The following is a 13,604-nucleotide window of genomic DNA, read 5'->3' as shown; positions in this document are numbered from 1 at the left end:
AAGGGTATCTAATAAAAGTCTTGGGTGATTTCCACTGGAGGGCATTCTATCCAGCCCTGCCTGCCCAGTTTGAAGGAGGCCCCAGGGCTAGAGGCTGGAAGGTCTTTAGTACCTACTGTTTCTATCTATCTGGGAAATGTGTTAACCAGGGCAGGACTCTTTCCTGGGGGGATTGATGAGGGCTCCTTACAGAGTAAGTTTGTTTGCTAGTGCTTTGTTTCCCATTGACTTCCTCCTGTGTTCTCATCTCTAGGGGAGGATGAAAAAGGGAGGTTCAAACGGTCAGTGACTACTGGAGGGTTTTTCGTTCCGACGAAGATACGGACAGGAGGAACAGGCAGCACATATGACCTCAGCAAGGAGAATGAGTGGGAGCGTGAAGGATCTGCCATGGGGGCCAAAGGAAGCTCAGAGCTGAGTGGGGAGAAAGGTCCTCCCAGGACACTACAGGTGAAGTCACCCCCTGAGCAGCTGAAGGTTTTCCGGGTGGCAGAGGATGCTGAAAATGAGCAGACTTCAGCCAAAGGAGCGCTCATGTTCTACACCTCTGAAACAGCCACCAAGTCAGGCTTCCCAAGCAGCCTCTTCCCCTTGGAGGCCTCTCCTCGTCACCAGAGGAAAGCCCTGAACATCTCAGAGCCATTCGCTGTCTCTGTCCCCCTGCGGGTATCCGCAGTCATCAGCACCAACAGCACGCCCTGCCGCCTGCCCACCAAAGAGAAGCTTTCCCTTTCCAGCCTAGAGGAGCTCTCTTCCCTAATGGTGGAGAGCACAAGCCCCTCTGCTCTGGAAGCAGGGACCCACACAAGGACAGACCTGGCAACGGAGCAGAAGGAGAAACAGCTGGAGCCCACTCTGCCGGTGGCAGCGTCCAGAGGTACATTGTGTTAAGGGAGGGGGGTGTAGATACTCAGTTGTGCTACTGGAGGTGCCCCACAGCTTGGTGGCATGGAGGTTTCTCCAGCCTGCTCTTGTGGTGGAAAAGAGACCAAGCTGTAGCAGGGTGGGTGTTGACTCTGAAAGCAGGTCGGGTTGTTGTTTGTTGCAGCAAAGAGACTGGGGAAGTGCCCAGTTGTGCCTGGAGGGAGCTCTTATCTTTTTTAGTTGGTATTGGCTTTTAGCAGCACCACTTTTTCTCGGGACACAAGTTTTCAGTCACAAACAATTACATCTTTCATTTGCATTTCTGATCCAGGCTCTCACCCTGAGGAACTGGTGGCAGCCAGGAAACCTGAGTCCTTAGAAACTCCACAGCCAGCTGCAGAAAATCAGAAGACATGTGGGCAAAGCAGCTGCACAGGCAGCACCAAGAGCCCCCAGCAGTCCTTAGAGCAGAGAGCCACCTTGGAAGAAACACCAGTGTCGGAGTTTCATAAGGGGCCCCTCCCGGAAGACAGAGCAGAGCAAGGACAGCTCAATATGAAGGATGTCTCTTCAGAAGGAAGCTGTCATCAACAGGAGATAGAGACAGCTAAGACAGAAGAAGGATCATGCCTAAGAGATGTGGTAAGCAAGAAGACATGAGAATGAAGGTGGGGAACCATGTCATGGTAGTGACTGAGAGGTTGTTTAAAGTTTCATTGTGTGTCTGTAGTTGTGAAAACTCAGTCCACAGCCTAGGCAAAGCAGAGTCAAGAATAGATCATGAATTGATTTCACTTCTATCCACAGCACCATGTGGTGATTTACCTTTACATAACTACCTACTGTCCCCTTTTGGTCTTCTTTTCCTGTAACTATACAATTTCAGCCCTTGCAATCTGTCTGCTCTGAGACTCTCCAGATGTGAGACTGTCCGGATGTCTGAGCATTTTGACCCACGGTCTCTGAATTTCCCTTCTATTTTTGCTGTCCCATTTGTCCTGGACAGCCTGAACAGTCCTTTATTCTTCCATTCGCTGCACACAAATTTTTTTAAATTCTTACTATTTTTGCCTCCTCTGTATCTCTAGCAGAGCCTTTTCACCAAGTTTCTTACAGTGATACTCATCTCTGGACAGCTATTTAAAGATCTGTTGGCATAGCTCCTTGAATAGATTATTCATTCGCGTTTGTGTGAATTTTGGGAATGCGTATTCTCTGGCAAGGCCAAGCGAGCCTGAATGGGAAGAGCTGAGAAATGGGCTGAAATATTCCAGCTACTCATTCAGCTCACTGTTTCAGTACATCTGTCCAGACCTCCTTTTGGCTGCACCTCGGATCTTCTCCTCCATAACCCCACTTGTTTATAGATGTATTTCCTTCCTTGAACTGGTAGCAGTATGTGTGTCTGTATTTCTGTACCCATGAACGTGCTCATCTGGGACCCTCTCTGTTCTGAGAGAGCTGTTTGGGGAAAACTGAGGGGTATTTACTGGTAGAGTTGTGAGCTCCCAGGTCATGGCATTTCTTTTGTTTTTCAGACTGAGGAGGACACAGCAAATGCCCTTCTAGAACCTCTGTGGCCAGAGATACAGCAGGAACTGAAAATTATTGAACCTGAAGAGGAGCTCTTGCTCTTGCCAGCAGCTGCCCCCAAGACAAGCCGAACTTCTGAATCTTCTTCTTCAGTACAAACAGACCATCTTTCCTCTGGTCCAGGGCAGAGTCCAACACTAGCTGAGCAGACATCTTCAAGCACAGCATCGCAAGTAACTCAGGTGCCCTTATTTGGTGCCAGCAGCATGGAGCGACAAGACAGCCCTCACGACTGCCAGTCTGATGCAGTTGCACAGCAGAGCTGTGGCTCAGCCCTACCTGAACTGAGTACTCTTCCAACTGGCACAGCCACTCCAAAGAACCACCACCCAATGGTGGACAGCAGGAGTGAATGTCTTGCTCCTAGCCTGGACCAGAAGATTCATAGTCAATTGGAATTTAATAAGATTGCCCCAAATGATGAATTTTCTTGTTCCAAAGGAGCACGTCCAGAGTCAGGGAGAGAAAAAGATAGCACTTGCCAGCAGCAGAGGGAAAAGGATGGTCTTACCAGAGTCCAGACCCAGAAGGAGAAGCAAGAGATAATGACTACTGATGAAAGGGACACATTCTCCTCCAAGGCACTGAGTGGAGATGGAATCCCAGAGGTGAAGGAGGGCCATGCTGTTAGCAGAACCCAGGATGCTGGTGACCAGGATGATGAGGACGCCTGGACAGATAATGTGCAGAGCTTAGAACTTGTGGAGCCATGGGAGGATCACCAGTGGGTTACAAGCCCTCTCCATTCCCCCACCTCTAAGGACATTCAGGAGAAGATGATACAGGAGTTTCATCCACAGAGCCAGAGAGCAGAGACAAGCCTTTCTCTTAGACCACGATTCAGTCGCAGCCTCTCCCTGGACAGTAAAGACACAGTGATGAGTTTATGGACTATCCCATTCTCTTTCATAGATGCCACTGACCAGCAGCAACCACACAGTGACATTCTGTCAGTGACTTGTGAGCTGTCCAAAACAAAACCCGTCTCTCCTTCTAGTTTGGGCAAAGCTAGGCAAGATGAGAATGGCCCAAGTCCTCCAGAAGAATCTCCAAAACCTGAGAAGCTGAAGTATGCCCTCAGCAGGGAGGAAGTACCAGCTGAGAAAGCAGGACCCTACAGAATACCTCTTTCAGAGCCAGAGGAAAAGAAAGTGGATGTGAGCAAAGAAAAACCTTGGACCTCAAAGCCTGAGCTGTCTTTGCCCTACCAAAAGAGCCCAGACAGTTCTTCACAGACAAAGAACACAAAGGAGGAGTTATCCATCTCTCAGGACACTGCCCTGGGAGGAGAGACTGTCACCAAAGCATTGTGCTCTGCCCCTGAGTCACAGCTGAGTAATAAAGGGGAAGAAACACCTCGCAAAGTAAAGACTAGGCCTTCCTCCCTCAACTTGGATTCGCTCCTCCCAGCCCCAGATTTCTTCACATTTGAGAACCTGTCTGTGCCATCTGCCCCTGGGAATCTCCTATATGGGCAGAAGGAAGTAAAAAGCAGTGATTCTGTCCCATCCCTGCCAACACACTGCCCTGCTGCCAGTAAAGGTGTTCCTTGGGGGTCTAGTTTCAATTCCCCTGTGGATCTAGACTTGGATTACCTGGCAGTGGCCCATGCCAGCACTGGCCGTCGTAACTCTGCCCCCGTCAGTGTGTCGGCAGTCAGGACCTCCTTCATGATTAAGATGTGCCAGGCTAGAGCTGTGCCTGTGATACCACCCAAGATTCAGTACACCCAGATCCCCCAGCCCCTGCAGGCTCAGAATGCTGCTCCACCTGCTGAGAAGAAGGAGGCAGAAGCCAAGCAGACCATCAGGCAAACACCACGGGTGGCATGGAGTCACTTGGAGGCCCCCAAGAGCCCTCTGACAGAGAAGAAAGCCAAAGCAGAGAAAGAAAACAGTGACCCAGCTCAGAAGGACTCAGCCTGTCCCTGGCATGGCAGCCTTGGCCCTCCACTGGAGCCATCTCAGTCCAGTCATAACCCACCTCTGGATGCCCCCGTTCTGCGCCGAAAGCGCACCTCTGGAGGGGAGACAGCTGGAGATAACCCACAGTCTTCAAAGATAGAGAGGCCATCAGGGTTCTCCAAGCCTTCCTATAGATCTAGGCCCGGGAGGCCCCAAAGTCTGATTCTCTTCAGCCCCCCTTTCCCCATTATGGACCACCCCACCACTTCAGCAGACTCCAGGGTATTATTATCACCCATAAGGAGCCCCACTCAGACCACCTCTTTGAGCCCCATTTGTGGTGATCTGTCTGAGACTTCGCGGACGACACCTGAGGGGGTGACACTGCGGAACAAAATGACCATCCCCAAGAATGGCCAGAGACTGGAGACATCTACCAGCTGCTTTTACCAGCCCCAGAGGCGCTCCGTGATTCTGGATGGACGAAGTGGGAGGCAGATTGAATAGCAGCTGCTTCTCCTATTCCTTTTCTGTGATGGTTGGGATGGGAGTGTCCAAGACCAATTCTGTTGCCATTTTGCTGTTGTTATTTTGTGCAAGATGGACTTGAATCCTCTATGGTTTCCTGCAAAGCTTTTTGCTATGGAAGGTCATAGTCTCTTTGTCTTGCTTTTCCTTCCCTATCTCACCTCTGCTTAGTCCCTCACTGCCTGCTTTTTTTTTTTTTTGTAAGCCAGTCCCAGGGAACTTGCATTTTCTCGTGCTTATTGTCTAACAAGCCCTGTGAAAATCTCATCCTCCCTATGGAAGAAAAGGAAAAATAAATCTCTTTATAATTAGAAAACAGGGCTTGAAGGAAACCCTGTTACAAAACACTGCAGCCCAGGGTGCTGAGGAGGTAGATCCAGATGTTTAGGAACTCTTCCCATTGTTTCCCAGACACTGGTGAAGGACTGTTTGATTTAGACAGTGTAAATAAACAGTGCAAGAGGCTGGGGATAGCTGAAGGGGAAAGTGAAGCTGGCATGAGCAGGTCACAGTCACACAGGGTGTGAGACACTCAAGGATGTTCCAATGACAAACATACAACCTGAACAATGCCCTCAGCTCTATCCTTGCATCAAAGATGGGCTCTTTCCAGCATGTGCAAGTGCTGGAATGAAAGCAGCTGTACAGGAAACGCCTAGTTGTTCTTTTAATCTTCCAAGTCCTGCTCATGAGTTTTGTGTGCTCAGCCACACCTTCCTCGGGTAGACAAGATCCATGTGGCTGAGGAATGAGTGTGCAGCTGGCTGCCCAGCGTAGAGACTTCTCAGGCTGGTATCAGTGACAGCCAAGATGTGGTCTTGACAAAGTCCAGTATCAACTATTTTCATCATTGCTTAAAGCCAGGTGACACCTCTGCAGCTATCTCTGGCTGAGCTCCACACTGCCAACAGGAGAGAAAAGAAAGAGGATCTCCTGATCTGCATGTTCTTGGGCTATTGCCCTCTTGTACCCTGATTGACATGTCTTTGACCCTTGGTCTTTCATTGCCACTGTGTGGCATGTCCCCAGGTGCTTCTTATTCCTTTAAACTTCCACTCCTTGTGATTTTACACTATTCCTTTGAGAGTATGGCTGGTTGTCACCTCCCCGGACCTTAGTGCTTTCAGACTGATTAAAAGTGTGGTAAAGAGGATGGTTTGTGGGACTGCAGAACAGATCATGAACAAGTCCTGAGAGGGAGATTTGAAGTGAATTAAAGTCTCCCCTGAAGGGAACATTAATGTTACAGGAAAATACAGGTTCAGATATGCAACAGCTGCTGTGGGAATAGAATTAAAGCTTCCTTTATAAAGCCTCTAACTCTACATTCTCCACAGGCTCATCTATTGACTGCTTTGTGACCGTGGGTGATTGCAAAGTCAGGCACAGCCTAGGCTGTCTCTGCAGTTTAAGTGTCACTAGTGACTACGGAGGAGACAGGTACACAGGTGTTGCTGCCAGCACTGAGATTGTCCCTGTAATGGCACTTACAGGGGCCGTCACTCCTGGAGATGTCTGAGTCTGTAGGCCCTCTGTTGGGTATCATGGGCTGTAGTTGAAGCAGTAACTGAGCATCTGTTATGAAGTGCTATAGCCACCAAAATGAGTGTCAGCCAGAATTTCCCAAAGGATGTATGTTTAGGGCTTTTTTTCTGAAGTACTAGCAGTTTCAAATGGTTAGTAAACTCAACCCATGAGCTCCTAGTCTGACTGTCACTTTATTAGTGTTATTGTGGCTGGAGGGCCCTGAGCCTGTATAATGCTTTCTCTCCACTCTTTGATTGCTAACGGGAAGAGGTACCAGAGTAGTTTTTAGAAGTTTTGGGTCCACAAATGCAAGCAATATATCTTCAGCAGAATTTTCTCCTGCCATATGCAAAGGGAGTGTGAAAAAACAAGAGGGCTTTTCCCTGTCACCAGTTGCAGTCTTTGATCCTCCCCACTGTACTCCTCATGTGTGCATAATGCCATATAAGAGGCAACAGAGCAGAGAACTAAATCCATGCTGTCGGTTTTGTTAAGGGAGAATAGTAAACCAGATGAGAGCCTGGAGTTTTTGTTTGGGTCCATTTTCTCTCACAGATGGCAGCCTGTGCTTTAGCTGGGCAAGCTGTGGACAGCAGGCCCAGAATATGCAGCTTCATGACAATCGTATAATTCTACTCCCAGACCATAAGATGCCTGTGCAGCCTCCTATAAAAACTAGGGAGTTGCCAGTCCTCCATGGTCCTCATAGTTATCACAGCTCTAGGCTGCATTAACACCCAAATGCCTTTTTTATTGCCTCATGAGAAAGCTTTTAATCACCATGGCTGGGTTAATGGCAAATGATTCGGGAAGGTGAGATATGAGGTATTGTAAGAGTTTAGAAGAAGGCAAAGTTGTGGAAATGATGCCCAGGGGTTTTTTTGCATCAACAAAATAGTTTACTTTGGACAAGGATTTATTCTCTGAGTTCCTAGAAGTTTTGACAGCCAAGGCACCTGGAAGAGAGCTAAAGAAGCTCACAAAATAATGTACCAGAAGAAAAAAGAAAATGTGATGAAACCTTGGCATGCTGAAACCACTTTTTTTCCCCCCTCCTTATTCTCATATAAGTTGATGTATGAACAAGAAATGAGGTCTGGCAATTTGTATATAATACACTGTCTCAGCTCTTAACAGCATTCCGGTAAGTAATAGCGCTTTTGGCATAAGTGGTGAAACTCCTGCAAGAGAAAATTATTAGAAATCTTTACTTAATATTAAAGATCAACCTCAACTAAAATCTGTATCCAGACCATACTTTTTAAGGATGTTTCAGAATTTGAACTCAGATCCGGGTCCTGGATTTTAATTAAGCAGAGATGCTGTAATGATATGTCTATTTTGTAGCTTGATCCTGTTTCTTATCTACAATTTCATCTCCAGCCTTCAGCTTATGTTCCAAGAGCGCTTAGATAAAGCCTCAGGTCCTGCAGAGCTGAAAGTACATGCTTAGTTGCAAGGTGCGCCGTTGGACAGGTGTCATGATTCTCAACTTCATACTCAGCCTTCTGCGGAATCTGTAATGCTTGATGATGGATCCATGTTGATACTGGTAGTTGCAGTCAGCTTGAAGGACCAGAGTTTGATAGTTGGCCAGAACCAGAAGACAGATGCCATCTCCCACTGAATGGTGCTGACTGTGTGGCAGGAGCTTCCTGAGATCCAACTTCATTAAGCTATCCCTGATGTCAGTTTTAGGGTCAGTCCTGATCTCGCTAAGAAAGGATTTATGGGTTTTTCTCCTTGTTTTGAGATTTGTGTTTATTTGTTTGTTTGTTTGGAGTTCTGTTTGTTTTTTAATTGTTTATCTGTGAAGCATTATGAAGAGGGATAGATTAGATTTATGGGAGAAGAGTCTGGCCCAGAATTTGAAGTTTTGTGTACCAGAGAGCTACTGGTTGTTCTTGGTATTGAAAAGACTAAATAGACTGGCTCATCCTCTGCAGCTCCACAAAGATCATTTTAGGGACCCAGCAGTACATTTCAATTCTCCTGAGACTGTGAACAGTGTAAAGGCTATTCCCAAGTTTGCAGATGGCCCCAGTATCAGACATGACATATCACCAGCATATGTTGCTTGTGGACTTTTACCAATGGAAGACAAGTGAGTAAATTGCACTTATTCTTCCCATGTAGTCGGGGGTTTGTGCAGCTTCTGTTAAATGTAGCTCAGAGTGAAATGGCTGAGCTGGCAAAGATGAGAATTCCCTGACAGAAAGGAGGGACACGGTTAATGTTAGCTTGTGTGGGAGCTGCCTTATTTGCAGGAGAGTAAACAGAAAGGAAGACTATGTTTTACCTTATAAATCCCAGTCCTCTGGGATGTCCTTCTCATGGTATGACTGCAGAAAGACTGAAGTACTTATTTTTTCACCTTTAGAGCTTCAGAGGAACTTAGATCTGTATTAGAGAGCATCCATAAAGCCTGCAACATTTTCCCTCATCCAGAGTCCAAATGGTGCAATAAAAATCTTTTTTCTTTCTTTATTGATTCTGAAATGCCTGTCGTGGTGAACACTTTTTAAATTTATATATATATATATATATAAGATCATTCTATATAAATATATTAAAAACTAAATGTAATTAAAATGAAGGAATTGCCTAAATAGTATTTTACATATCTGTTAAACTTGGGCTGATGCATGGAACTGTTTTCTGCTGCAACTTTTGCAGCACTGAGAGTGTGAGATCAAATGTGGGCTTTTTGCCCACAAAGTAGCCAATTAGTTCTGGCTAATCTGTGGTGGGCAGAAGGCCTGAATACACCTTCCTGAGCAGGATCTTGTCCAGGGAGAGGAGGAATAAGATCAGGGGAGACCAGAGTGCAAGGACTGATTTAACTTTCCACCATAATCTTCTCCCAAGTCCTTGAAAATGCAAACAGTCTACTGAAGCATATATTATCTTTCAAGCATGCCCAGGTTTTGCAGTTGTCCCTTTTGCTTGTCTCCACCTCTAGAAAAAATGAATAAAAATCTCTAAGGGTGGGGGGAGAAGCTGTAGCTGATCCCTATTTGTTTTAGCCTTTGCTTGCTCTCAGTTGATGAAAAGGCTTGGTGATAACTAGTTCTGCTCCAAGCAAGGAATGGAAAGCTTGCTACTGAGTTTGACTGGAGATGGAGTAGGACTGTAACAGCCCCAGAAAGGAAGGATGGCAAGAGGTAAGAGCTTTCTGAGGGCTCTGTGCAGCAGTCCAGACCTTAGATCTTGTGCTTATAGGCACTGGTCCCCTTTGAAATATTATTTGCTGCCAGGTCAAAGGAAGGGCTGGAAGTCAGACACTGTGAAAGGGACTGTCCCAATCCCACTAACTCTGGTTTGTGATTATTTTTCCTGCTAGCTCTGATGAATTGCATTTTTGTTAAGCTTTTTTCCTCTGTGTGGACTTGCCTGCCCCCATGCCTAATTGCTTTTTTTTTAAAAAAAAAAAAAAAAAAAAAAAAAGGAAAGAAAAACAAAAGGCACAAAAGAAAGATGTTTTGCCAGGTCTCAGCCATTAGATTAAACTAGAGTTTTCATAAAAAACAGACCTGTGCCCTAGTGATGTTTTGGAACATTTTCTTTTTCCCAGATTTGGTTTATGAATGCAGTGCAAACATTTTTGTCTTCCTCTGACATTGGAGTTTGAGCCCCTCTTTTGTTGTGTGAGTGGCCAGGGCACTGAATTGTGTTTGTGAGGGTTTGGATGGTGGGGATTAGAGGTTAGGGCCCAACCACACACTTTTCTGATTGGGGTTATGAGGACTGCAGCTGCTTTGCAGCTCTGAAGATGAAGTGAGGGCTTGGAGACTTCTGTAGAATTACTGTTACCTGACATACTTTAAAATTTTCAAGGGTAAAATTATCTTTTTTCTTACAATTTCTAGTTCTACCATGCTGAAGTTTCCGTGACGTACAACCGTGTCATCCCTTTAAGCATATCTCCTGCAGAATTCTGCCTTGCCTGTAATAATGCAGAGCAATGCAGAGTGCAGTATGGAAAAACTTTGGGATCCCAGTGTTTGTATAGCAGAAGCCAAGCTGGAACAGAAGTTACTATGAAGCCTCTGGTGCATCATATATGCACTTCTGTTGCTTTGTAAAGGACAAGCAAGAACTTAAGCAAATTATGAATTTAGTTCCCTGACTCTCATTAACCCAATCTCTGAGCTGTAGCATGGAAGTCAATATTATTAGTATGTGCCCCTTCTATCCTGGGAACAAAACAGAAAACAAAATAAGGAAGGGGGGGGGGGTGTTCTTGTGGCTGTAGCCTCGGTGGATGTATTTGTAGTGCAGCTTGCTCACTGTTCTCCCTAAAAACCAGATGAATCATTAGGTTAAATGAAATACTTTTTTTTTTTCCTACTCAGCAGCTGAACTCAGAGCTTGTCTCCCTTTCCTACCTCCTTCATGACTTCAGTTTCCCTTTAGGGAAATGCTTGGGTTGTGCTTCCTGCTTACCATGGCAACTGGCACACAAAGTGAGAAAGAAAATCATGTTTGTTGAACTCTGAAATTGTTAGCCAGAGCCAATTACTAGTTCTGTACAAGAAACAGTATTTTTCTATTCTTTGTGCCACAGAATCTAGCAATGACTTGGCCATAGGGCAAGAGGAGAATCCTGAACTGCCCCACAGCATTCCCATGGTTTGAAAGTTAAGTAAAAGGCACACTGTAGACCTGCTCATGCTCCAATCAGCACTGCTCCCTAAATCAGGGTGCTTAAACACATGGAAGTCTTTGAACACAATTTCACCCAGTTTCTTTTGCCTGCCTGACTTAGGACAATTGTCTGTGTAGGTTGTATTGGAAGCCACAGCTACAACATCTTGAATACTTTCAGCTAAGCCAAAACCAAGATTAAGCAAGTTCCCAAACTGGCTGTTAATCAGGAAGCAATCTAACCACTCAGTGTGAAAGAGCATTTGATACTGGTGTCTCACACATCCTCATTGCGCCCCAGAGTCCAGAAGCTGTGGGCAACAGAACATCTAGCTGCTATTCCACTGGATGGGGCTAAAGGTCACCTGGCAGCAAAGGAAAAGGCAGGCAGTGCAGAGAAGGAAATTTAGCCCAGTGAAGGAGACTGGCACGAGGCATCAACAACAGCAAAAAGAACAGAATCATAAAGATCAAGACAGAGAAAGACAGTGAGATTTCTGAGTTAATTTTCCATCTGAGCAGGATAAACTTTTGAAAGAACATGCCTCACCACATGCATTTAGTGTTTCAGTGTTAAGGACTAGAAATGAATGGGACCTGCAAAGCTCAGACCTGCCCAAGTTGCGATGCCCTCAAAAGTTAGATACAGTATGAGTGTTAAAACTTGAATATTTGCTTCACTCCATAATTAAACAGAATAGGTATTTTCTCATGTCTTAGCAAACTGCAGTGTGAGATGAACATTCTGCAAACCTAGAAAACTCATAGGAATTATGTCATCCATCTTAAAATGGGACCTGTTTTCTTCCATAGCACATCTGCTGCAGGGACTACATACTTGTATAATTTAAACCCCTTATCTGAAAAGACCAGGAAATATTTGAATTCAGTGAGAGGAAATGATTTGAAAGAAAATTTTGTAGCTGCTTAAGAAAGAACCACAAAGCACACAAACATGGGAACAACCAGTTCTGGAGAAAGGAGAATAACACATGATAATTATTAAACAGAGAAAGTTTCTAGGTAAGTAAAACCCAAAAAGGAAAAAACTCCAACACTCAGACATAAGATAGAGTTGAACCAGTATGAAAAATATCAGGTAAAATTTTCTTTTCCTCCTCCTTTGTAAGAATCAGGAAGACTAAATCAGAAGAAACAGGTGTTCTCAAACTGCTTTACTAGTTGGAGGGGCTTTTTCGTTTTTTTTTTTTTTTTTTTTTTTTTTTTTTGCGTTGTGAGATAATTTACTTAAAGACTAAGGATCAGATAGTGGAGGCAGAAGAGAGGTGTAAAAGGACTAGGCTGCTCATTTGCAGAGAGTTTTTTGAAGTAACTTGGCTTTACAGGCTCCAGACTCTGTGCCAGCCACAGTACCGTCCTAAAGGTGAGCGTTGCCTCAAGAAAAATAGAGAAGTCCTGCATTCTCTCACAGTTAGCAACAGCCCTGGGTAGCCAGAGCAGCTCACTGCTCATCACTTAGCTCTCTTACAGGGTTTATCTCAACTAGTGAATGTACAACAAGTGCAGATGACATTGCCTATACTGGAATTTCACCTTGGTGCAAGTTAGCACAGAAACACCCTTACCTTTTTTTCCAGTTGAGGATTAACCCTCAACAGTCATCCTCAACTCCTCTGCAGCAGTCTCCTAAAGATAGATGGCCGAGATTTCAGGGAGAGTTCTTGCAGGAGGTTCCCAGCATACCGCATGTTGCAGGGGCTTTCCCCAGTTGTCAAGGAGGGTGGGGCTGCCAAGCCTTGGGAGTAGGAGGCTTCATTTATAGCTAGTTTTAGGTCATTCCTGGTCCCAGGAAACATTTGCTTGGCACAAGTCCCCATTGTAAGGAATGTGAAAAACTAAGATGCCAGGTCAGTGAGCAGGATGGGGAATAAATCATCTGAGTCAGAGGATACCGAGCACTACCAGCAGCCTGGTTCCTGGTTTTCACAATGAGGCCGCAGCCAGATGCAAGCATGGCACATAATGGTCATTGTACATCATCCATGAACCAGCAAGGTAAATTAAAATAAGGCCTGAGAGAGTCTGTGCAAAGAGATCTCATGCAGAAGAAGTGAAAGGAAAGGTGGAAAGGGTAGGAAAGCCTGCTGGAAAAAGGGAGTCAAGGCACAAAATATGCAAAGGCAGCTCTCTCATTGCTTCATTGCCTGAAGGAACAGAGGCCTTCAGTACTGTCAGCCACAAACGTTTGGCAGTGTGAAAAACATCAGATTACATTTCTGACTACATGGGAGAGGAGCAGATGAGGATGTGGGATTCTTGTTGGCTTGGAGGCCACATTACTTCATCATGTCTGAACAGAGGATGCTTCTCAGCAAGACTGATTTCTCAGAGCTGGGAATATTACAATAAATTAATAATCCAAAAATATGTTTGGTCACTCTGTGGGAGAATTGAAATGCATTTTTATTGCCAAGAGAGAACTGTGAATAATCACTCCTACAGAGAACAAATAAACAGAGCAAATCTGCAAACAAACCATACAGTTCTACCTGGAGATTTTTTCTTCATCCTATCTTATCA

The 13,604-nt window shown here is 45.3% G+C and overlaps 1 protein-coding gene across 1 annotated transcript in view; it reads left to right on the top strand.

The window, feature by feature from the left end:
- ARHGAP31 (Rho GTPase activating protein 31) overlaps positions 1-13,564 on the top strand; it is a 64,768-nt gene extending 51,204 nt beyond the window's left edge. Inside the window, exons 10-12 of the mRNA XM_064644412.1 lie at positions 254-877; positions 1,196-1,506; positions 2,403-13,564. Of these exons, the coding sequence (XP_064500482.1) occupies positions 254-877; positions 1,196-1,506; positions 2,403-4,868 (3,401 nt within the window). The 3' untranslated portion in view covers positions 4,869-13,564. The remainder of the gene's footprint in view (positions 1-253; positions 878-1,195; positions 1,507-2,402) is intronic.
- The last annotated feature ends 40 nt before the right edge of the window (positions 13,565-13,604 follow it).

The sequence above is a fragment of the Pseudopipra pipra genome, chromosome 2 (assembly GCF_036250125.1).
Source record: "Pseudopipra pipra isolate bDixPip1 chromosome 2, bDixPip1.hap1, whole genome shotgun sequence".
Taxonomy (NCBI): domain Eukaryota; kingdom Metazoa; phylum Chordata; class Aves; order Passeriformes; family Pipridae; genus Pseudopipra; species Pseudopipra pipra.
Note: the sequence above shows the minus strand (reverse complement) of the source record. Positions and strands in the feature narration are given on the sequence as shown.